The sequence below is a fragment of the Vipera berus genome (assembly GCF_964194415.1).
Source record: "Vipera berus genome assembly, chromosome: 3".
Classification (NCBI taxonomy): Eukaryota; Metazoa; Chordata; class Lepidosauria; order Squamata; family Viperidae; genus Vipera; species Vipera berus.
The window spans coordinates 25,424,179-25,448,728 of NC_138204.1; the positions used below are offsets into that span (position 1 = coordinate 25,424,179).

The 24,550-nt window shown below is 38.8% G+C and overlaps 1 protein-coding gene across 2 annotated transcripts in view; it reads right to left on the reverse strand.

Annotated features, from left to right (window-relative positions):
• The window catches only part of RPN2 (ribophorin II), a 36,231-nt gene extending 22,527 nt beyond the window's left edge, over nt 1-13,704 (reverse strand). For both annotated transcript variants that reach the window (XM_081323126.1, XM_081323127.1), the window contains exons 1-7: nt 13,667-13,704; nt 12,090-12,283; nt 8,707-8,802; nt 7,571-7,746; nt 6,989-7,064; nt 5,947-6,081; nt 1,763-1,939 (exon numbers count right to left, since the gene is read on the reverse strand). In XM_081323126.1, coding sequence (XP_081179252.1) covers nt 1,763-1,939; nt 5,947-6,081; nt 6,989-7,064; nt 7,571-7,746; nt 8,707-8,802; nt 12,090-12,283; nt 13,667-13,679 — 867 coding nt within the window. In that variant the 5' untranslated portion in view covers nt 13,680-13,704. The remainder of the gene's footprint in view (nt 1-1,762; nt 1,940-5,946; nt 6,082-6,988; nt 7,065-7,570; nt 7,747-8,706; nt 8,803-12,089; nt 12,284-13,666) is intronic.
• Between the last annotated feature and the right edge of the window lie 10,846 nt (nt 13,705-24,550).

The window sequence follows — 24,550 nt, forward strand, 5'->3', positions numbered from 1 at the left end:
AGAGGATATGTTGTACCTCAAGACTGGTATTTTTATCCAAATTGCTCTGGGTAAACTTGGATTGAGAGGAGCTTTTAAAATTTACGATAATGTTTTTATGACTAATAAATATTATTAATTTTACAAGATATACAAACTACACCAATCTAAATCAATAGAATGGACATGAGCAAACCAAAAGAATCTATAATAAGCCAATATATAATAACTAACAACCATTACAAAAATAAATGCACACCTAAAACCACCCTAGATTGAATAGAAGCTAGATCTTCTCAGTAATAGCCACCCCATTGTGGGACATCTGGACTCAGGTGGTTTCATTAGCCTCTACCCTCTTCTCATTTAGGAAAGCACGTAAAATTAATAAGCAGGTGTTGTTTTATAGCAGCAAGCCTAAAATATCAACTGTAGTTCTTCAACGGTGGGATATGTAACTCCTAGCATTGGTCATTCTGTCTGGGTTTCTGGGAATTCAAATTTAAAAGGAGTGGGAGAGCTACTGCTGTCTATTCCTAGCCTACTCAAAGGAGGGATTCTAAAGGACTCCATTGACATCTATTAATTAACAATCCATTAACAGGCTTCTGAGTTTATACGTGGAATCATTTACCTTACTATGATGCTATGGGGTTTTTTACTGATCACCAGGCATTGATCTGTAAGCAGGGTACATCTCAAATCAAATTTACTTGCTTCTTAGTGGCTTTCCTGAATTCAGTTCAATCCATAAGATTCTGCTCAGTTTAACTCCAGAGGGGGAAAACAATAGTTATATGGGAGAGACTTACTATATTTTAAAGCCTCTCATTTTTTAAAATGTAATTTCTGAGATATGAAAATGCCCTTCCAGGCTGCTTCATGCATTTTATAATATGCATTCTATAAAATACTCTGAAATTAATTTTGAGTTCCCACTTCATTATCAGAGGATAGAATGGTTCCTGAAAATATCAGCCATTTCTGCTTTTTGACAGGGCTTTTCAACCAGTGATATGGGTACCACCTGTGGTACATTGGCACCTGGCTGGTGGTATGCGACCATCCTAGAAAAGTGGTAGCGGGGGAGGGGAATGAGCTGAACTGGTGGCAGTATTGCACAAGCCTGAGCGAGAGACGGCTGGAGCTGCAGGGCTGTCAGGGCTCAGTGGAAGCGCCAGGATCAACGCCAGGCTCCAGCTGGAGCTCGGCACCGATTCTGGTGCTTCTGCTGAGCCCAGAAGAAGCGCCGATCAGCTGGAATGCTGCAGCATCTCCAGGGTCTTGTGATTTACATTCAGATGCTTGGCAACTGATTCATTCAGTGACCAAAATCTGCTGCAACCACCCAGCAGACGGGGGGGGGGATAAAAACCAAACACCCCCCACCCCACCCTCGCTGCCAATCCTCAACAGAAATGCTCACAACAATGAAAACCTTGGACAGGAGGAAGAGCGCCGCCGGGCAGGTAGGCGTCTTGCTCGGCTGTAGCTTGGGGGGCACTTTTTCAGTGCCATTGTAACTTTGAACAGTCACTAAGTGAACTGTTGTAAGTCGAGGACTACCTGTACTTCATCACTTTTTTCCTTTTTTTTATCATCAAGTTTTTGACACCTTGCTAGGCGACTGGTGGTACTCGGATGCTGCCATTTCCTAAAAGTGGTACAATGAGTGAAAATGTTGAAAAGCCCTGCTTTAAGAACCAGATTTAGTATTATCTTCCCAATGCAAATATTCTCACTTTCTACTTCAGGCATTAAGACACTCGGTGCAGCCACTGACCGTGAGTATTGGCTGATGGTGAGAGACTGCAGTAGGTCCCTCAGTCACAGCAATGACCGGCAAATGGAAACGATTCTGGGAAAGGGAGGCTGCAGCACAAGCCACACTGAATGCTTCAGAAAGAATCTCAAAGTTTTTCTTGCTGAAAACTGCATTCACCAGCTGGATGAGCTGATCCTGAAAACAAAAAATAATAAAGAACCAAAAGTTAAGTTGGCTTGAGCTTTTTATTGTTTTAAGATACAAAAAGAAAGGAAATAGGGGAAAAAATAAAAAGTGATTATATCATATACAGCAGATCATTCAAGCAAATTTTTAAACATACCATTAAATCTTGATTACATGAAATATTATTGATTACCTTGAAGGAGAGCTAGTTCATAAACAGAAAACAAGCATAAACTGATGAAACAGTATCAGTCTAGGAATATACTGAAAAATAATTTGGGGGGAGGGGTTGTCCCTTATGTTAAAAAAGTTCTAATTCTTCAGTAGTAGTAACTTCCATGTTTTTGGTATATAATTCATTACTGTGTTTACATTTTTAACTTAAAGTTTGCTAAGGAAAATATAGGGACAAGTTCAGGTAGTGTCTAAAAATGAAGACTGTCTTGAAGGCACTTATACAAAAAGAATAATCTGAAAATCAGGAAATTTAAACTCTATCTTAATAGATTTAATTTAGAAAATCTAAGAATTATCCTTCTAAAAATGAATGCCTTAATATTTTATCAATTTACTGAAAATAATGTAAAATAGTTATTATAGGTGTATTTCTTAGTAAATCAATCTAGAAATAATATTCAATTTTATAATTTAGTGGATTTTAATAATCTATTTTATCTATTTTTATCTGAGATTAAAACCTTTATATATAACATCTACAAATGAATTTTCATTGGAATTACTATTCCTGGATACTCAAAAGATTCAAGCAACAACTGAAATCCAAATTATTACTAATATCCATAGAAACCATGGGGCATATAGAAAGTACCGTATATGACACTTTACTTTAGCAGGCACATAATATTATCAGATGTTTGGTTACCTTTTATAAAAACATGATTGTGTAGAATTGATAATCAAAGGTAAAACTTTTATGTAATAGGCCAGGGTCACCGTCAATATTTCTACATAAATGGTTAACCAGAAAATTTGACAATAGCTTGCATAGTCAACAGCAACTTTAAAATGGATTTATAATAGACTTCTAATAGTACTGGGGCAATTACCTCAATGAATATTTTAAACCCTCAATGGGATAAACACCTAGATTAGTAGTTTATCCTATTTTTATAGATTAATGGTACCCATTACTTCTTGGAGAGACAGATACAGGTCCTACTCAAAAGGACAGAGTTTATCATGTAAATCTAAATCAGAAAGTGAAAGGGCAATCAGATACAGGACCAATGACCTGGCATGTCTCAAAAAAGCTGTTGAGAGACAAGGTTTGCATAGGGCAGTCATGACCTTTCCGACATTTTAAAAAAAGACTGTAAGGAAAAGATTTGTGAACCTATTGTGAAGAGCCTTGGTGGAGCAGTGGGCTAATGCCTCCTTAAGTAACACCAGCTGCCTGCAATTAGTGCAGGTTCGCATCCCACCAGGCTCAAGGTTGACTCAGCCTTCCATCCTTCCGAGGTAGGTAAAATGAGGACCCAGATTGTTGGGGGCAATAAGCTGACTTTGTAATAATGCCGCTTGGGGGGGGGGCGCGAAAGCCCTAATAAGCAGGCATATACATAGAATGAAGGCTATTGCTAAGCACATTGATTTGTGCTTTAAATTGTAAGCCGCCCTGAGTCTTCGGAGAAGGGCGGGATATAAATGGGATTAAAAAAAAAGTGTTAATAATTTTGAATACTATTCGTCCATATTCTTCCAACAAAGAAATTTTAGTTATTGTTGTTGTTCTTGTTATAAAGGAAAGCTAGAGAGCTTATTTTTACCTCCATTTTAGGTACCCAATTAAAGCTTCACATCTCATTAAAAGCATTGAGGGTGGTTTGAAAATTTGTCAAACTAAATTCTTTGTGAGGAATGATGTAAAAGCATGCCCATTTAGTCACAGCCTTATTAAATTACAAAAAAACCTAGCTGTTTTAAATTTTTCAATGAAATAGAATCTGTTAATACAATTTATATATATATAAAAATCTCAGAGTTCCTGACAACACAACGCATAACTCACACCAAATAATTAATTTTAATTGGACCAATTTGAGACTTTGGAATTTTTAAAAGCACTTTATGACAAGCAGCCTGCAACACATCATTTTAGATTCACCTGGGTACTGTTTAAAGAATGTGATTTAGAAAGTGTTGCTTTTGCCGCAATTCTTAAAAAGAAGAAATAGACTTGAGACCTTTCTGGTCCATTACACATTCCCAATACTAATTGGAAATAATAGGTGCTAATTATATTTTCAGTTCAGTGAAACACAATTTTGTGATTAGCTCTTAGCTGTCAAGACAAAAGATATTATCTTAGAAGATGACATTAAAAATTTTCATAAGTAACTTCAGTCCTTCTACAAATTATGAGGTCATCTGATGTTCATTAATTAATGCCTTCACCTGAAATGTATTTGTTTTTTCTTTCAATTGGTTAAAGTCACTGTTTCCATCTTGTCATTGTGGGTAGCCTAATCACACCTGACATCTGAGCCAGAATAACTCAGTATTCCTATAGATTACAAGCATTTTCTGGTTTTCCTGTAATGGTTGACTTTCCCATAAAACCTAAACTTGTATCTTTGTCAGTTTTACAAACTGTATAACTTTTCAGTGCTCACCTACAGATAATAAACATTTGATATTCTTATTTGAAACTCTTGTACAGTTTTTAATCTGATTGCTTTATGTTTTAAAGAGGCAGGAGGACCCTCAATGGTGACTGAAGCCATATGTTGAAGATTCTCAGTCATCCAGATAGAGTTGTCTGGAAGTTGAGTCATCGCAATTGAACTTCTTTTCTTTTTGGTTTGTAACATTTTGCTGCTTCAAACCAAAAAGAAAAAAAAACTAGTTGCCATGACTCAACTCCCAGTGACTGTAGCAGTTTTTCCATATGTGATGCTAACATTATTTAACTTCAAAATTAAAGTAAGCAGATAGAAATAAGCTATTTGTATTAAGTGCAGAGCTTAACAGAATTATTTTTCTCCTGTTTTCATACAAGAAGCAAGAACAAGAGGAAGGATTTAAGATGCACCCAGTACCATATACCTTGAGGCCAATACCTAGGTCAGAGGTAGGCAACCTTGGCTCTTTTATGACTCGTGGACTTCAACTCCCAGAATGGCTGGCTCAGGAATTCTGGGAGTTGAAGTCCACGAGTCATAAAAGAGCCAAGGTTGCCTACCCCTGACCTAGGGGCTGTTAGGTATTTACACTGCCATCTTAATGTTTTTTGCTGGAACTGAAATGCTGAATGCTAAAAATTGAGGCCACATGACCACGGGATGCGGAAAAGGGTCATACATGTGAGCTGGTTGCAAAACACCCAAAATATAATCATATGACCACACAGAGTATGTATGTTGTGTCTGTTGTAACTTTGAAATTGGCTTGTAAGTAGCTCTGGGGAGGTATATTGTAACTTTGAGCTAAGCAACTAGACCAGACATGTCAAACTCGCGACATCACGTGACATCATGCAATGTATCAGGACGGTTTTGCCATTGTCGGCAATGGGGTGGGCACGGCTTCTGGATGGCAGTTTGACACCCCTTAACTAGACCTTAAGTTAAGAGAAGGACTACCGGTATTTCAATATCATAGTGCTAGCAACAGTATTGGGAGGAAAAAAGTGCAGATGAGCTCTGCATTGTTAAAACACCATTCTGCTTTGATATTGGTATTAAAAACTGACATTTCATTGTCACATAACCAAAACCCAGATAAATATAAATTATTACTAGTTTATAAACCGATTCACATCTTGCAATAATCCAAATTCAGTTTTGATTTTGTGGTTCTTTATTCTAAACCAGGGGTAGGCAACCTTGGCTCTTTTATGACTTGTGGACTTCAACTCCCAGAATTCCTGAGCCAGCATGGCTCAGCTTGGCTGGCTCAGGAATTCTGGGAGTTGGAAGTCCACGAGTCATAAAAGAGCCAAGGTTGCCTACCCCTGTTCTAAACCATTACAATAGCATGTTCCAAAAGTTACCTACTTCTTTTATTGCCGGCTCAGTGCCAACATGATCTGAGAGTCTGTAAGTAGCAGCTACAAATAATGCGGTTGCTTCAAGCCCTTCTTCAAATTGTAGATACATTCCTCCTAGATCATCCAAGCGTGCAACGAGATCCTACAAAAAGACAACAACAAATAATTTTACATCTATCTCATCCATATAATGTACAGCATGTCCTTCCATACCCAGGAGTTTTGCTACCTTTCTTCTTTTACCCCTTACTAATCTGGGGTTCTTCTTTCATATCTAGTCTGGGAGTGTCTAATGGAGAAAAGGATATTCCAATTCCAGTGAACAAACAGGACTCAGTACAGAAAACAACCTGAACATTAAATGGGAGAAAACCAAGAAAATCTGCATAGTGGGAACTTTGACTAGGAGAACATGACAGCAACAGCCTCAAACCACCATAACCCTGTAATGGATGAACCTTGTGTGAGTGAGAGGGCAAAAATTGTTAAATATGGATAATGGAAAAACAGAGAAAAGTTTGACTTTTTTTTGCCCCCCTCGGACAAAAGCTATTACTGATAAGTATCCCCACTTCCTTGAAATATAGCTCTTAATCACAAAAAATTGTCAACCTTTTGATCTAGTGGCATGGATTCATGAAAATATGAACTTAGAGTCAACAGACGTTCCTATATTAGTTCTATCATAAGAAATTATTTTTTTCTTCAGACCAAAATTAATATTGCAGAAAGACAAAATGTAAACTCCAGGTTACATTTTGGGGGGAAGAGGAGCATTTTCATTTCTCAGCATCAAGGCCTGTTATGTACTCACTCTACTGTTATGGAATACCTAAATATTACTCTTTTAATCTTTATTCTACCAAGAATTTGTGATTTGAGAGAAGTGGAGTGCCATTTATTCCTTTACTACTTTTAGAATATTGTTTATATTTAAAATATAGTTACACTTTTTAAAAAAATTGGTTTGATAAATTTTATTTCATATGGTTAGTTAGATGAGAACAAAACAGAACGGCATATTATAACAAAAAAAATCTAAAACAAACCTCTATTTCTTCCACAATGCTTCTTAAATCTGCCTGCTGGGATAAATAGGATGCTGTCTGCAACGCCTGAATTGTTCTGAAAGAACAGAAACCTTGATGTGGGGAGAATACTATAATACACGATCCTACCAACTATGAGCAGATTGATCTCAGAAGTACGAAACAGGAATATATATTAAAAATAGCACCAACAAATTGAGATTCATATGGTAAAAAGTTTTGGATAAAATAAGATATATTAAAAAGTTGTATGATTTGATTAAGGTCAACTTTATTTCCCTAGACTAGAAATGAAACTGCAGTGGTGTCCAAATTCTAACATTCAGGAGTGATCATTAACATTTCTATGAATAGCTAAGTCAGAAGTTCATCAATCCAAAAAGCTTCAATATACAGTAATCTAATCATATTGCCAATTCTGTTCCATGCTTATGGCTCATAAGCCATGAGGCATATGTTACATAAGTGTCAGTAACTAGATCAACTTAAGGCAAAAAACTAAAATGCAGAAGTAAATAATACAGCAGTCTAGCCTTGGCATTCCATACGTTTCTCTGAATAATCCTCAAGATAAACACTTACGCCAAGATGTTTTCTTCTTTGCTAAGACGAGAAGTGAGTGCAGTCAGGGCTTCTTGGGAAGCAAGAGGAAGCCCAAAACCATTCAGGGCTCCAACAGCATGATAAATCTGGGTAATTGAAGAATCTTCACTGATAGCTTCAAGTAGCAATTCCCTGGTTTCATTTGAAATAGTAATCTAGGAATAATACACTAAATGCAGTATACATAAAATCAAGTCAAGTCTTCAAACTCATTCAAGTTCAGGAAAAAAAGCCAAATCAGACTATTAGGCACAGTACTGTCTATTCTGATATACAACTCCTGAATTTCTGGTAAATTCTTTCCCATTAACTTTATGTGAACTCTTTAAATGGAGGACTAGGGATTGAACCCAGAAACTTCTATTTATACTACTGTTTACATCATACATAAACCTTTAGGTTCTTCAAAACCTAACAAAAGACACGTTCCAATTATAGTGCACTACATGTTATACTGGCAGTTTAAAGTCACAGCAAATTGTGCTTTAAGGCTGGTACTTAAGCTTGATCAATGATTCAATGAGCAGAATGGATAAAATCTGGAAATCACAAACTAAATCGCTCAAGGAACAGCACTAGTTCTGTAAAAATCAGAAACCAGAAAACTTCCCTCCTGTAAATTGAAAGCATATCATAATTTCTTTTCATAAACAGCTTAGTTAAAAATAATCCAGAAACACATATAAGTCACTTTCAGCTTACTCAGAAAGTCAAATATAAGAATATTAGCTACATAAATAGAAACTGTATCCAATATAGAAACTGTATCCAACATAGAACAAAATTATGCCTAACTTCATTTTGAAGCCCTTGTGGTTTAATTTGCACTGTCACATTGCTTAAAACAGGTTAAACAATCTGCCTTCTGCTATAGTGTTATTTAATATAACCTCAATAACTGCTTATTTTAGCCTGCAAAGAGATGTCTTGGAAACAGCTGTTGTCAAATTAACCATAAGTCAAACATATGGAAACATTTGTACAAGAGAACATATACTGCTCAAAAAAATAAAGGGAACACTTAAACAACACAATGTACTGTATTTAATAGTAGGATGTCTTATCTTGTGTTCCCTTTTTGAGCAGTATATTTTTCCTTTAAAAACTGAACTTACCTCACATCCAGCCAGTGCCTGACTTCCCTGTGCAGCATAGAAGAGGGAATCAATACTATTGGGGTCCAATTTAGATTTTATAAAATTGCAAGCAGCCTATTAAGAAAAAAAAGTGTTCTTAAATAATTAAGGCTATTAGCACATGCTAAATGTAACGTTCCCAGTTATTTACCATGAAAAATCTTTCCAATGTAGATTTTGTAGAAAAGATTATGCAATGCCAGACTAGATCTGGTCTAGTGAGATCTGGTAAAAGATAGCTCATAATTTATGTATCTCCCTCCACTACAATAACAAAAAAAACCCAAAAGGTAAGTTCCTAATCTATTCCTTTTCTTGCTTATATTACAGGCTGTTTTGTTCCTCCATTCTCAAAGACATGAGGCTTTTTACCTATGGAAGCAAACATAGGCATCTATAGAATATTTTCAGGGCACAACATAAATGCTGTGAAACATGGAGTACCTGATTTAGGAAGGTAACATAAAATAACACTGGATGTAAAGGAGGAAGGCATTTTCTAGTTCCTGTAAGTGGTAGCCTTATGGTCATTACAGTAAATCAAAGATGGCTATTTATCAAATAAAAAAAATACACTCTTTTCAATTTGAGTTCAATTCCTGGTAACTTTACTGATACATTGTCCGTATGGAGCTCCTATTGCTCCAACAGAAGTGATTCACCATTACAAACTTTTGAGAAAGTTTCCCATACAATCTGTAATCTGGTTTTCCTTGGAGGTCTCTCATCCAGATACTAAATACCCTGACCCTGTGTGGTTTTGAAGCCAGACGTAATCAAGCAAGCGGAGACTTTTCTACGGGTTTAATTAAAGTAACTGATACAGACTGCAAATTGCCAGCAGGTGAAGTATTAGCACCATCTATTGGAGGAACTCTATTGCTAAATCCAGAAAGAATGATAAATGTTCAAACTCAAGCAGAAATTATCTGTCTGAAATAACAGAACACATATAGTCTGAAATAACAGAATACAAAGTCTACATATAGCTGGATTAAAATATTTTGAAGAAGATATGAGCAGTAGGAACAGGCATTAGCCCAGCAGAGAATATATTCTGCAAGAATATCAATTTTAATTTCTATTATTTCCAGAAAAATCATGTGTGAAACCATGAAGAGTCATTACTAATACAGACAATACTGATAAACTGAACACTATTCTGACTGGGTATAAGGCAGATTCATACCATTATTTTAAAAAGAATCAATAGATAGTCCATTCCTAATTGTCCTAAACTGAGATGGTATAAAATAGTATATAACAGGTTATGTTGGTTCCAAAACCAACAAGGGCACCTGAGCTTTTACTACCATGGTCTTCCAACAACCAATTTCATCTGTTGCGTACCCCACACTTCTAATAAGCATTCCAGGTTGTGATGTAAGGTCACAGAGTGAGACTGACGAATAAAAAAATGGGCAATTCAACTCACAGAAGCTAGAAAAATAAGTCTGAAATAAATGAAAAAATATATTTTATGGGTGATCACTTAGTGGACAATCACTTAGATATGAGCCAGCAGTGTGCTGCAGCTGCCAAAAAAGCCAACACAGTATTAGGCTGCATTAACAGAGGGATAGAATCAAGATCATGTGAAGTATTAATACCACTTCACAATGCCTTGGTAAGGCCACACTTGGAATACTGCATCCAGTTTTCATTACCACGATGTAAAAAAGATGTTGAGATTCTAGAAAGAGTGCAGAGAAGAGCAACAAAGATGATTAGAGGTCTGGAGGCTAAAACATATGAGGAACAGTTGCTAGAATTGGGTATGTCTAGTTCAGGGGTCGGCAACCTGAAAAAGGAAAAGAGCCACTGGGAACCGGTTCCATCACACATAAAAAAGGTGGGAGTCGCGTGCGTGCGCCATGCACGCGCAAAAAACGTTTTGCGCATGTGCAAAACGGGGTTTTTTTGCGCATGCGCGGACGTGCGCGGTTGCCATTTTTTTATGTGTGATGGAACCGGTTCCCGGTTGCGCGACGGCGAGGGCCCGTTTGCAGAGCTACCGCCTTTGGCAGCCTGCAAATGTGCCGCGGCAGCTTTCCCAAAGAGCGGCGCCGTTCGCGCGGAGGTGCGCGCGCACCTCTTCAAAGGTTTGGGGAGGTGCGCGCGCACCTCCGCCCATTCGGAGAGGTGCACGCGCACCTCTCCAAACGGGCGGTGCCACTCTCCATTTGGAGAGGTGCGCGCGCACCACTGCCCGTTCGAAGAGGTGCGCGTGCACCGGCCGGCTGGAAGCCGCAGGAGACGGCTCAAAGAGCCGCATGCGGCTCCGGAGCTGCGGGTTGCTGACCCGTGGTCTAGTTTAATGAAGAGAAGGATGAGGAGGGACATGATAACAGTGTTCCAATATCTCAGGGCTGCCACAAAGAAGAGAGTCAAGCTATGCTCCAAAGTGCCTGAAGGCAGGACAAGAAGCAACGCATGGAAACTAATCAAGGAGAGAAGCAACCTAGAACTAAGGAGAAACTTCCTGACAGTTAGAACAATTAATCAGTTGAAGAACCTGCCTCCAGAAGTGGTGAATGCTCCAACACTGGAAGTTTTTAAGAAGAGAGTAGACAGCCATTTGTCTGAAATGGTATAGGGTTTCCTGCCTGAGCAGGGGGTTGGACTAGATGACCTCCAAGGTCCCTTCCAACTTCACTATTATTATTAAATTACATCATGTTAAAATGTATATTATATATTATACGTAATTTCTTCTCTATTACCTAAAGTGTTAATAGAAAGGGTTCAGGTATAAATTAGTCAATGTTTTTAAGAAGAATTCAAAATAAGCAATTGCCTGATACAAAGGAATAAACATTTATTTAGGTTTCATTGCTTCTCTTACACCTATAATCGAGACACTAATATAAAGCTTATTGATGCTATTCCATGGATGTTAGTTAAAGATCCTTGCAATAAAACGCAATAATTTATTGGGAGTTTTATAAAAATAACAAATAGAATAAGGCTAAAACATAAATAATTCCAGGTAAGAATTCTTAAGTCGTAAGAAAAAAACTGTACAAAAACTCTCCTGAATGCATTATGAGAACTGATTATTTTTCTTGATTTGTCCTTTTGTTGTACAGTATTGTCAGAGAGCAATTTTCAGCTCTCTTGCCTGAAATCAACAAGTCAACTTTGTTTCTAGCTTTACATTAAATGTTCAGGGAAAACTCCGGGAAATGATTCATAGACAGCAAAGCTAAGGATATGGGAAGTATATGATATTTGTATACCTGAAAGAAATATTACTTGCCCAGAGCAAATGGCAAAAATTATGCTGACTTGCAGTAATTTATTTATGTACATATAATCAGCTCATTCATCATGAATTCATCAATATTCTAAATGCCCCTTACCTTTTCATCAGCCACTTTCCCACCTAATTGATTCAATCCTACGATGGTATAATAACTTCCTTCCAAATCAGTAAATGGACGATTCAAAGAGATTTGTAACCTCTGAACATCATGTAGTGTGAGATAATGAGTAGGAGTCAAGGCTATGATCTTGTCCACAGATATTAAGACCAAAATGAAAAATGTGAGATATCCTGAAAAAAGGAGAAAAGTAAATGCCTGTGAATATCTTTGTGAAGTGCATATATTAGTTTTAGAATAATTTTATCTAGTTGGATCATTACACGATTCAAGTATCCTCAGCACAAGAAGAAAATGTATTAGTCAAAAACATATAATCAAATAAATCAATTTGACTGCTTTCTACTTTCAGAACATACTTTTAACGTGTTTTATTAAAACAGGCTATCTTTCTAACACATGGATGTCAAACTCGCCACATCACGTGATGCAACGTATCGTGACTCTTTTTGCATTGCCGGCAATGGAGTGGGTGCGGCTTCAGTATGATGAAACCGGCCCACGGGCCAGCAGTTTGGCACCCATGTTCTAACATATCAAGGAGTATATTTGCAAATATTAAAGTTGATTTGTTTTTAAAAATATTTGTATTCTTTTAGATAGCTTGGAATGAAACAAAGACAACAATGCTATTATTAGCCCAAATCAAAATGTAAATAATTAGCTGAAAGGGGACAGATGGGGAGTTGTTTTACCTCACTTGCAATCAATTTCTGCCACCTATAGTGCAGTTGCTTGTAAAACACAAGATGTGTCACCCGACTGAAAATAGACATACTATTCTCCTTCATACTATTCTCCTTCAAACACAAATAGCTTCCCATTAATTTAGAATGACCATCAGACTCAATTATCTTCCAATTCCACATTCACATCATTACAAATGATGTGAATGTATGTGGAAATGAATCCATACGAACAACCTTTCAAGCTATTTAACCCCAACCTTGTCCCTTCTTTAACCGTACAGTGATTGACCATGTGCAAGAGAAAGTGGCAGAATCCAGGTAGTACTGAAGGCTGAAATTATTACAATCTTTTAATGCAATTATATTCAAGAACGTGGTTGTTTTTTTTTTGAACCAGATTAAATTTACTCCATACTGATATGGAGATTAAAGTACATAATTACCTAAGCACAATTACCTGGTAGAGAAGAAAAAAAATATATAGGATAAAAGCGTAGGGGAAAAAAAGCCTTTACAACATCAATGTAGCATTTCAGTTAATGCTACAATAGTGAAGAGGCTCAGCTCTATTAGGAACGCATACAATTCTCCTTTGATTTAAATAACAACGATCGCTCGAAACAAGGCTCTTTTTATTTTCATCAACTGCTTGACAGGTAGGAAATTCAGCAGGTGAAGCTTTTTGTGTCAGCCTTGACATGATAAGGTAAGATTCATTCTGATCGTGCCAAGGACTTTTCCCAAATTCCCTCAGGGGAAACTTGCACCCCAGACTTCAGAAAGGAGTCCTCCACCCGCCCTCCCTAAGCAGGACTGCAAAAGCAACAATCCGTTTCCACGCCGTCACCACCTCACCAAACTCCTTACCCGGGGCCGCCATTTTCCCCCTCGCCTGCACACCAAGGGAAGACCCCACTTCCGCCCGGAGCTCTGGAACATACCATTTAGCATAACCTAACTCTTGCTCTTAAAGAACAGGATTGATATTTGGATAAGATAGATCGAATTGCTCCTTTCAACCTGTGGAAATGGATTTCAGTTTAAAGAATGTGAACTTTGGCTCTGCTGCTCATTTCCCCTTGGTCAGCACGAATGGTACGTTCCAATACGGTGGCTTTGGTACTGGGCGGAGCTTCAGAAAGGATGTGGCGTCCGCTGAATGGCTGGCAATCGAATCATTTATATCGAAGGAGGTACATTTAAACAAGCGTGCTATGGAATGATTTTGTGGGGCGGGTCGAATTCTAAATCTATACTTAGGAAGTTTTCGGAGAGGTTGGGAAGTTGCAGATTGTCGGCGAGAGATTATACAGTGGAATACAGAATATTCACACACATCGCTTAGAGACCTCATAGCTAAACAAATGGAATAATTTTGCATTCCATCGGTGAAATTCTCTTCCTCATGGAAAGAGTTTTTAAGCAAATTCTGTTTCATCAAGATGAATGAAAACTGTTAATTAACCCCATGAGGATTTTTTTACTGGGAAAAAAAATGCAAAGAGGAAAATTTAGATCTGGATTTAAGGCAAAATATAAATTTATTTATTTATTTTATTTAATTTGTATACCGCCCTTCTCCCGAAGGACTCAGGGCGGTGAACAGGGCAATACATACCAAAATACCAAAATACAAAAATTAAAAACAGATTAAACCATAGTGCCCAAATACAATAAATAAATTACTTAAAAACAATAATTAATATCCAAACCCATCAGACCAGGCCGGCTTGTTCAAACAAACAGGTTTTTAGATCATGTCGGAAGGAGCGAAGGTCGGGAGCCATCCGGAGCTCAACCGGTAAACGGTTCCACAGGTCAGGCGCACCCACAGAGAACGCCCTCCCCCTGGGGGTCACCAGTCGGCATTCTCTGACCGGTAGCACCCTGAGGAGGCCCTCTCTGTGGGAGCGCACTGGGCGGAGGGAAGTTGATGCCAGCCGCAGGTGCTCCCTAAGGTACTCCGGACCCATGCCATGTAGGGCTTTGTAGGTCATTACCAGCACCTTGAATCTCACCTGGAAGGCAACTGGAAGCCAATGCAGCTCATGGAGCAGAGGTGTAACATGGGAGTATCGGGAGACTCCCAACACAACCCGCGCGGCTGCATTCTGCACCAGTTGGAGCCTCCGAGTGGTCCTCAAGGGCAGCCCCATGTAGAGAGCGTTGCAGTAGTCTAACCGAGAGGTCACGAGCGCATGAGTGACTGTGCGCAAGGCATCCTGGTCTAGATAGGGCTGCAACTGGCGCACCAGGCGAACCTGGGCGAAGGCCCCCCAAGTCACAGTTACTATATGATCTAAAGAAAACTGTGAATCTAGGAGGACTCCCAAGTTGCGAGCCCTATCTACGGGGGGTAATAACTCACCCCCCATAGTAAGAGATGGAATGATCTGAGTTTCCCGAGATGCCGGCACGCACAGCCACTCAGTCTTGTCAGGGTTGAGCCGAAGCCTGTTCCTCCCCATCCAGACCCGGATCGCCTCCAGGCAACGGGACATCACGTCGAGGGCATCACTGGGGTGGTTTGGGGTCGAAATGAAAAGCTGGGTATCATCAGCATACTGATGATACCCAACTCCAAAACCACGAATGATCTCACCCAGAGGCTTCATATAGATGTTGAACAGGAGAGGCGAGAGGACCGACCCCTGAGGAACTCCGCAAGCGAGAGGCCTTGAGGACGACCTCTGTCCCCCTGCCAACAAATGTACCTATAAATGCAACAAAATATAAATGTATCTATAACTGCTGTAAAGAAGACGAAGCCACTACATTCTTTTTCCTTTTCTACTTTTTCTGTATTTCTTTTTAACTTTTCTATTACTTTTATTCATTTATCTTTAACTCAAAATTTAACTCGAAATAATTTCTATGCTTAATCTAATGAGGATTCATATCTTTCACAATGTAAAATAATGAGAACATAAATGGCTTTACAGCAGGGTTTATGGGTAAGAGATCAAAAGAGGCAGGGCGGAGGTGCCAAGATCTAAGTCTTGACCCTTTCTACCTAGACATGGACAAAGGGGGTGGAGCTTGGATCACAAGACCATGTCTGCCCTTTTACTTCCGTTTTTGGATATCGCTGGTTCTATTAGGAAAATGCAGTTTTGTCCTACTTTTAATAGTCAAATCTTACATTGACAGACAGAGGAAAACCTACATTTTTCAGTAGACTATCCAGATAGAAACCTAATGCTGGGAAAGATTGAGGGCAATAGAAGAAGGGGATGACAGAGAATGAGGTGGCTAGATGGAGTCACTGAAGCAGTAGGCGTGAGCTTAAATGGACTACAGAAGATGGTAGAGGACAGGAAGGCCTGGAGGAATGTTGTCCATGGGGTCGCGATGGGTCGGACACGACTTCGCAGCTAACAACAATCCAAATAGAATTAAACATGGCTCTCAAGCAACTTACGGTTGGATTTGATAGACTGAAATTCTTTCTGATTCTCAGATTCTAAATAAGTAAAGATTTTCAAGTAATGAAAAAGCCTCTAAATATTTTGCTTGTAAAAATTAAATCTTACCACTCATCGTAGTAATTAAATAAATAGATGGGCAATATCCTGTAAAAGCGAAAGACTAGATAGGGAGACGATGTAATTCTCAATCTAACCCACAGAGGGTGGTGGAATCATATTTTTTGTTTCTCTGGAAGAATTCAAAGCTCCAGAAGAGAATATAAATAAGCCCATAAATATCTTTTGAAAAGTTTATGCTAATACAGTACTGTACAATATTATACTGTAAATGAGAAACATCCTGTCGTCAAATTCAGATTTGAAAAATAGGCAGCAATTAGTGATTAGCTTTGTCATAGGTACAATTTAAACCTCACCAGTCTGGTACCTCTCAGCTCTGTTAAATTTTCAGTTATATGAAGACAGCTAGATGCATAAGACATTCACCTGGAAGTTAACAATAAGAATCTCCTTTTATCTGCTTGCAAATTTTGTTATAGTCTGAACCAGCTCTCAGCAAGCTATTTCTCCTGTCTTTTATTTATTGAAGGTTTATTATTGTTTTATTATACAAGAAAGCAAATCCAAAAGGATATTAACTTCTTTTTAAAGGCAGAACAGCATATTAAATAAGTACCAGATGACTGTTAAAATTGAATTTATTACATTTTAATGTCGATGAGCTTGATCTGTATCCTATTACAAAATAGTTAAAACTTTTCCATGAGAACTGCAGTTTTCTCAATGAGTGCAGATGATGTCATATTCCTGTTGCTAGCTTGCAGGGATTGAGAATTATCTTGTACTTTAAAAAAAAAAGCTCATTCTATGCTCAGGTATGAGCAAAAAGAAGGTAATATAGTATTTGTGAACGACAGTTTATTTCTTGCTATTGTTTAAAGCAACCATGGCAGGGGGATTTGTACTTCTAGCCAAGATTAAAAATCCTGGAACTAAATTGTGTGACTCATTTGCAGAGATCCAGAGAGGATAAAATATGAATGAATTTACAGCTACTGTAAAGATTGGAAACTCCCTTTTATATCTCTTTTCTTTTTCTTGTCTCTTTTCTCTTTTGTTACTTATTCACTTTTCTTTGTTTTCTTCTATTTTGTTTGAATTTGAATTGTTTTTATTCTGTAAAAAATTTTTCAATAAAAATTAATTAAAAAAATCATTTGGATTGGTTCTCTAATAGTGCAATTTTCGGGATCTTTGCTGAGAAGTAAACTGCAATAGCACACCGCAGATAGATTTGTTTAAGATTACTATTGTGATTTCTTTTTCAAATGTAAATTTGAGTTTGAGGGATGATTATATAACTCATGGTGTCAAACTTGATCACATCACGTGATGTATCATGATAGATCGTGACGTTTTTTGCCTTTGCGGAGCTGGGGTGGGTGTGGCCTGTGTGTGATGCATCCGGTCTGCGGACTACCAGTTTGACACCCCTGATATATTTGGATTGTGTGATTGTAGAATTATCGATCCGGCTATTTGATTACCATTCGTGAACTTATCATGACTTAACTAATTAATGACTAGGGACTTTAATAATGTAGTGTACCACCTCAGAGGCCGCCAAAGCCCAGGCCATCCCAGTCCCACTCTCCTCCATCGTACTCAGCAGCTGTGCTCTTGAGGTGTTAATAGAGTGTCTTTTCCAGTGGGAGCTCACACAAAGTGAGGTGGCAGATTCTCATCAAGGTGGGGGGCTTACAGGAACAAAGATGACCAGCCCCTAACCCCGATAGTCAATGCGTGGCAGTGTTTAACAGCCCCTGGCAGTCACAGCAGCAATAGTCAATGATTTTACAGTGACCGTTCGGAAACAAAGGGGTGGGAAAAACCCCGGCGCCAGGCAGCGCTGGGAACACAAACGAAGGTAGTCAGCATTCTGCAGAAACAGCTCGCCCTGCGAGGGCAACTCCCCACAATGTCTATAACTTGCACAAGTAACTAATCAAAGTTTGGGTGGCCGCTGGTCCCCAAAGAAGTAGCTACCAGCCTCTCCTTCTCTTCTGTCATCGCTTGCAGTCCCAGGTCTCGTCGGCATCAAAACCCCTACCCCCTTCTCTTTATTGTTAAAATCTGAAGACTTAGCAACCCCAACAACTCTCTCTCTCTCCTCTGTGTCTCTCTTGCCTCTGCTCAGGATATCCCCCCCTGTGAAAGAAAGCAATAAAATTCCACCTTCTCACTCTCTCCCACTCTCTCCTTCCCTCTCCTTCAAAGAGAGGGATCAGCTAAAACCTCAAGTCCCTCCCCAACTTCACCTGGTCTCTCCCCGACAACAGCAACAGCAACCACCTTCATCACCTTTCTTTCCTCCTTTTTCTTTCCTTCCGCCCGATCCACGCCTGCCGTGCCCAAAACTGGCAGCAGCTGTCTGAACTTCCTTCTCCCCAGGCAGGCTCCTGCAAAGCCTTTCAGCCAGCCCCGCTACAATAGTAATAACAAACAACAACAACAACAACAACAACAATACAACATTTCTCAATGGCTGAAAAGTTCTGCTCTGGCTTTGGAAGGTTACATATAGTACTGCAATTTATGGAGGACTAGAGGAATACTGAAAATAACTAAACTCTATAACATTGCACCATTACAGAATTCTCACTTGCTTGGAAATGACAGCTCTTACCTACAAACTAAAGGAAATTTCTAATCTGTATTAGTGGAAACAAATTTGCATGTGTACAGCAGAACAGGATGGAACAGCAGCACATATATAGGTCTATAGGTTCAATTTTAGAAAATACCAGCAAATTAGCTTGGACTAGAGATACTCGATCAATGAAAAAACTTGATAAATATCCTCTATATCATAGGACTGTGGCTATTTGCTATCATATCTCTATATTCTAGGCTTGGGATTCATTCAGAGATTGAAAGGGAATGCTTCTGTAGATTTAGAAATCCTCAATGAATGCCAGATCACTGTCCAGCTAGTTAACTATGAAGTGATTGCCTTGTGTCCCTTTATTACAGAGTCACCAACTCATGTATTTGTAAAAAGGAAGACATATTGATCTCTGGGATAGAAGATATGTTTCCCGCTGCTAACATTATCAAAGAGTAAGCCAACATTAGAGAGACATTGTTTTTACAGCCCTTTAACTGCCAATAATTTAGCCATCGAACGTGTGGTAGGTGTGTCGGTTCAACACCTGCATATGGTTGGATACATCACATCTGGCTCAGCTGTGTTGGTTGATGTATGCATAACTCTCATTGCCCTCTTTCCCACCACCTGCTTTCTAGGCTGTGTGCGCCTATCCCGTGCTGTCAAACTGTCGGGCATTACCCCGCAATTGCTCTCCCTATTACAGTCCAGTGTGTTATTGCCGTACAGTTGCTCTGATTGGTGGCCTCCCGGTTGTATTTGCAGTGTCAGTCATGCTAGTTTGCTTTGGTCTCGTAGCCAATCCAATCTGTCCCTCTGTGTCACTGATTGTCATAGCCCCCAGTTGTTCAGCTGTGTCAATCAATCCATGGCAAAGATCCTTTGCCATCTCTCTGTGGTTCATGAGGCTGTCCTGAATGTCCACAAAAGGGGGGGGAGAAAGGGAGGATAGTTATTCGATTCTCGCATTCCAGCCTCTTATGCGATTTTCCATGATGTCGTAGTGCCTGATATGCAGGTAGCAGATCAATGTGCCAGTTAATCGAGTTCTGATTGGATAACCAGGTTTCCTTCAATAGGCGACCACTCCTTGTGGAATCCTGGGCAATAACCTCGACCTCTGTAAAATTAAATTAAATTAAATGACAGTCAGTGACACAGAGGGACAGATCTGCAACCTATTTGCTGTGAATATCAATAGCTTCTCATTCCTAAAATAAGAATATTGTTCTTTTTGTCCTGTCACATCTTGAATTATGGCCACAATCACTGCAGCTTCTTTAATCTTCGTTTGGAAATTAGTGTCCTTGGATTTGGGCATCTATGATCCCATTTCCTCAAAACTGAGAAAATTATTGAAACAAAGGACATCAGAGAAATTTGGAGTAGAGACTCCAGCCTTTATATCTTCCCATTTCCCTTACTTTTGCTAGCAGCTTAGGTTAAATACTTTTTAGTCTTTCCTAGAATGAGAAAAATAAGAGCTGTCATTCTAACCTCTTGGGGGTCACCAGGTTGAACATCTTTGAAATGTGCAGCAGCTTTGATTATTTCTGAAAAGGTATTTCACAGAACTTAACGTCTTCTCTGACACTTGTCATAGTTGGAGAAAGCCCCAGAGCAGCGCAAAGTGAAGCAAACACTCAGGTTACTTTGTTCAGTCTAAGAAATGAAGGGGATGCATAGCTTTGTTAAGTATTTTTGAGTGTTTCTTACCTGAGAATACTCTCAAGAGATCTTTGACTACGACCTCTGTAATTGCAGTCAACATGCCCAGCAGCCAGGCTTAGAAAGGCCAAGAGGAATGGGTCTGACACATTTATGTTATGTGCACAGGTTATAAATAGCTGCAGTTAAATTAGCAAAATTTAGCCAAGGAGATCCCTCCATTTTCCTTCCACTTGTTTCTTCACCCAGTCAGGTATAATTTCTCCAGATCTTTCTAACTATTTATTTAGATTTATATGGCTACCCACTCACTCTGAGTGACTCCAGGCTGCTTACAAAGAATAAAAAACCCAATATAAAAGAATAAAAAACAGTACCCCCCCTCCTGGCAACAATACACAATCAAACGAGCCACTTGATGGACTCCAACCTATTCTGGGTTCCATCTAATCTTAAGCCATGACCCAGTCTTTGATACACAGTTGCAGGTTTCATGAGAGGGACATTTTACATCTGTGGAAGCATTAAGATTCCCCTTTCTTGGACTTCTCTCTCTCTGTGTCTCTGTGGTGGGTCCTATAGACTTCCTTCTTTGGTTAAAAGATGTCTAGCAATGCCCTTTTTAGGACCAATATTGCATGTTCTATGTGGAATGTTAATTTATTTCCCCTTCCTCACTTGAGAACTTTCCAAGGCTGAAAGGGCTTATGAAAAACACAGAACAAACATTGCAAGCATCTCCTGATATGGCTGCTAATGGGTTTCCACTAGCTACTCTCCTTCTAAATAGCCGTAGTTCATTCTCAACAGTTTGCAAATGGATTTTCAAGGTTGTTTTTTTCTTCCCTGCCAAACACACTCAGACACAAACACATCTTATTTTCCAGAATGCTGTCTCTTGAGGAATGTGCTGTAACTGCTCTGTGCTGACTTTTCTTGCTGCCTTTTCAGCCTTCAAAGCAAACTGCCTGGGTAGGGGGAGAGAGAAAAAAACAACCCATAGAAAATGGATTTGCTTGTTAAGTGAACTAATGTGAGTATGAAAAACACCTTTTTGCTCTAAGATGGTTGAAAAAGAACTCCGTTGTTGACCCAGCCTACCTGCCGAGTAGGGCGGTGGCCTTTTTCTGGTGCCAGCTGAAACCATTTTGATGCTGCTCATCTTACCTAACATTCCTTGTTGTATTAAAAAGCTTGCATTGATGAATCCCATCTGGGATATTTCTTTTGTGTTAAATGTTTGGTAGAAATGTATACATACAAATATACACACAAGGAAAAGCCAGTATTTCTCTCTCTGGCAGCGGGAGAATTATGCTAGTGTCTGCTGAAAACTTTACTTAGGAAATATCCTTTTCTTTGTTTTTCCTACATAGTTTCAGGTTTTTAAAATAAAGGTGGGCATGTAAGAAAGCATATCAGTTCTTTCATTATCAAAACTTTCCAAACAAACTTAACCAGTTTAGTGCTGAGATGTTTGAATTTTGTATTATATCTGGATTCCTATTTTGGAATAAATTATGGTATGTTTTGTGCCCTTTGTAGTGGAAGGGATAAAATATTTCATCTTTAATTAAATTGATCACAGATTATCCTTGCCACTACCCAAGTAACAGTAACTGTCCTTGTTTCAGTATTCAGCTCAATTTACAAAATCATGGTACAGTTTTAAGCATAGGCCAGTGGTTCTCAACCTTTTCTTTACCATGGACCCTTTTTAACTCAAGATTTAAATCAGAACATTTTTTCAAGTCTTCATGCTGTTCCCCCCAGCCCCGTGATGGCAACGTGGCTCCCTAGAGGTCTATGGACCGTAGGTTGAGAACCTGTGACATAGATGTATATCCAGTGGTAGGATTCAGCCAGTTCGCACCAGTTCGGCAGAACCAATATCTAATTTTTTGTTGCCCAGGCCCAGAATGGACTTCCAGAAGCAGCATCAACACAGAGACCCAGTTGTTCACATATTTGAATCCCACCACTGGGTACATCATCTATAGAAATACGATCTGTGTTCGCATTACTGTTCAGTACCACATTCTTTAACTTAATGCCCTTTTAACCTAAAGTAAATTTCTGGGATTGTGGTTTTTCAGAAATTATAGTATCATAAATGTGTTTCAAAATCTTTTTAATACATTGCAAGAAGCTCCAACATGAATACCAAAAATGAAGAGAGGACGAAGAAAAAACATGGACAGAAACTGTCTTAGATCAATTAGAGGCAACAGAAGTAGATCTGTCAGGTAAGCATATTGGGGGGGGGGAACTTGCTACAATAGTAACCAAAGAAAAATAAATATCTTTTCCCCTCTATGGAGATGAAAATGCAGCTTTTATAAGAAAAACTGTCCTTGTTTCAGTATTCAGTATTTAGGGAAAGGGCAGAAACTCAGAATCTCCAGTTAAAAGATTTCAACAATGTAGGAAGCCTTCACCTGAATCCATGAAGTGTGATGGGTGAACTGTCTGACTTTGAGCATATGCATCAAATTAAGTCAGATACTGGGTTTACAATCATATAATAATAACATACCCACATATCCGCCATACCTAACTAAGTTCCAGTAAGGAGAAGAGGTTAATTTTTAGCAGACAGACTTTTCTGATATTCTATAAAATAAATTTCTGAATTGTGCATATGATTGAAGGGATCCCATTCCTTAACTCTGTGACTGAGATATTACATCATGCCAGCAACTCTTACACCTGGAGTAATAATATACAAATTCTGACTTCATATAACATGATGAGCCTAAATTACCCCATATTCTGCTTTAATATGATGGCCAATGTGCCAAGACAATGATGGATTCCTATTGCACCACAAATAGTCTAATTCAAACACTAAAAGCTAGTCTAATATGTTTCCTGAACCCTGCCAATGTTTCTGTGTCCTCCAAACCCCAGACTGAGGGGTTTTAATTAATTTATTTATTGGGTTTTAGTTTAACTTCAGGGACTGTAATTTAATCATAGTTTTAACTGATTTTAATTTGTATGTTATGTATTTTAATTCTCCCTGTAAACCGCCCTGAGTCCTACGGGAATAGGGCGGTATATAAATTTAAATAATAAATAAATAAATAAATAAATAAACATTTATATTTCACACTCAAGCTCTAATCAATGGAGCATAAGGTTTTAGTGTAAAGCACAGTAGTTGCCATAGAGTTTTAGTCTGTTCTGTACTGGCTCAGAGGATTTTTATTATTGAGCAGCATAGTACTTAATGTTAAAATGGGAGGAATTTTAGATGTTATTACTGATCTCTTACTTCATAGCTGATTTAGTTTTTAGTAGTCAGATATGGTCTAGAACTGAGTACAAGATTAACATATATTTAAAAAGATAGAGAAAAATTGCTCATCTTGTATTGCTGAGAAAGTATCGGGGATATTGCACAGAAATCTGATGCCACCGTGTCTATTGTTTGCACTTACTTGCAAAGATTAATTTGCTGTAGTAAACGTCCAAAAAGGCATTTTCAAAACCTGAGTGTCCTACTGCAATTAGATATGCATGTTTGGCCAATGCTCCCTGTAATGTATTGGCCTTTCTTATATGTGTAAGTGTTTGCTTACGTTGCACTGCTTGCTAATTGCTTGAATTCAACTGCTAAGTGCTAGTTCACGTGTATGCTTGTAATGGTTGCTAGCCGGCTCAGACTGGTTGTCTCCAGCCAGCTAAGTAGGTCTTTGGGCGGGAATCCTCTGCTTCAAACCTATTGGTTGCCGCCTATCGGCCAATCGTATAAATAGCCGCACAGCTTGCTTCTGTTATGTATGACCTTCAATAAAGCCTGTTGCTGTTTTGAACCTTCCGTCTCGCTCAGTGCCTACAAAGAACCAGCTACACCATCCCACGCAGACTCTAGTTGGGTTAATACAGCCCATTTAATCGAGAGATAGTTTCTTACTATTGTTCTAGTAGTAGGCAACCAGGCTTTTCAAGTTAAAAGCTGCAATTTGGGGAAATATAGAACCT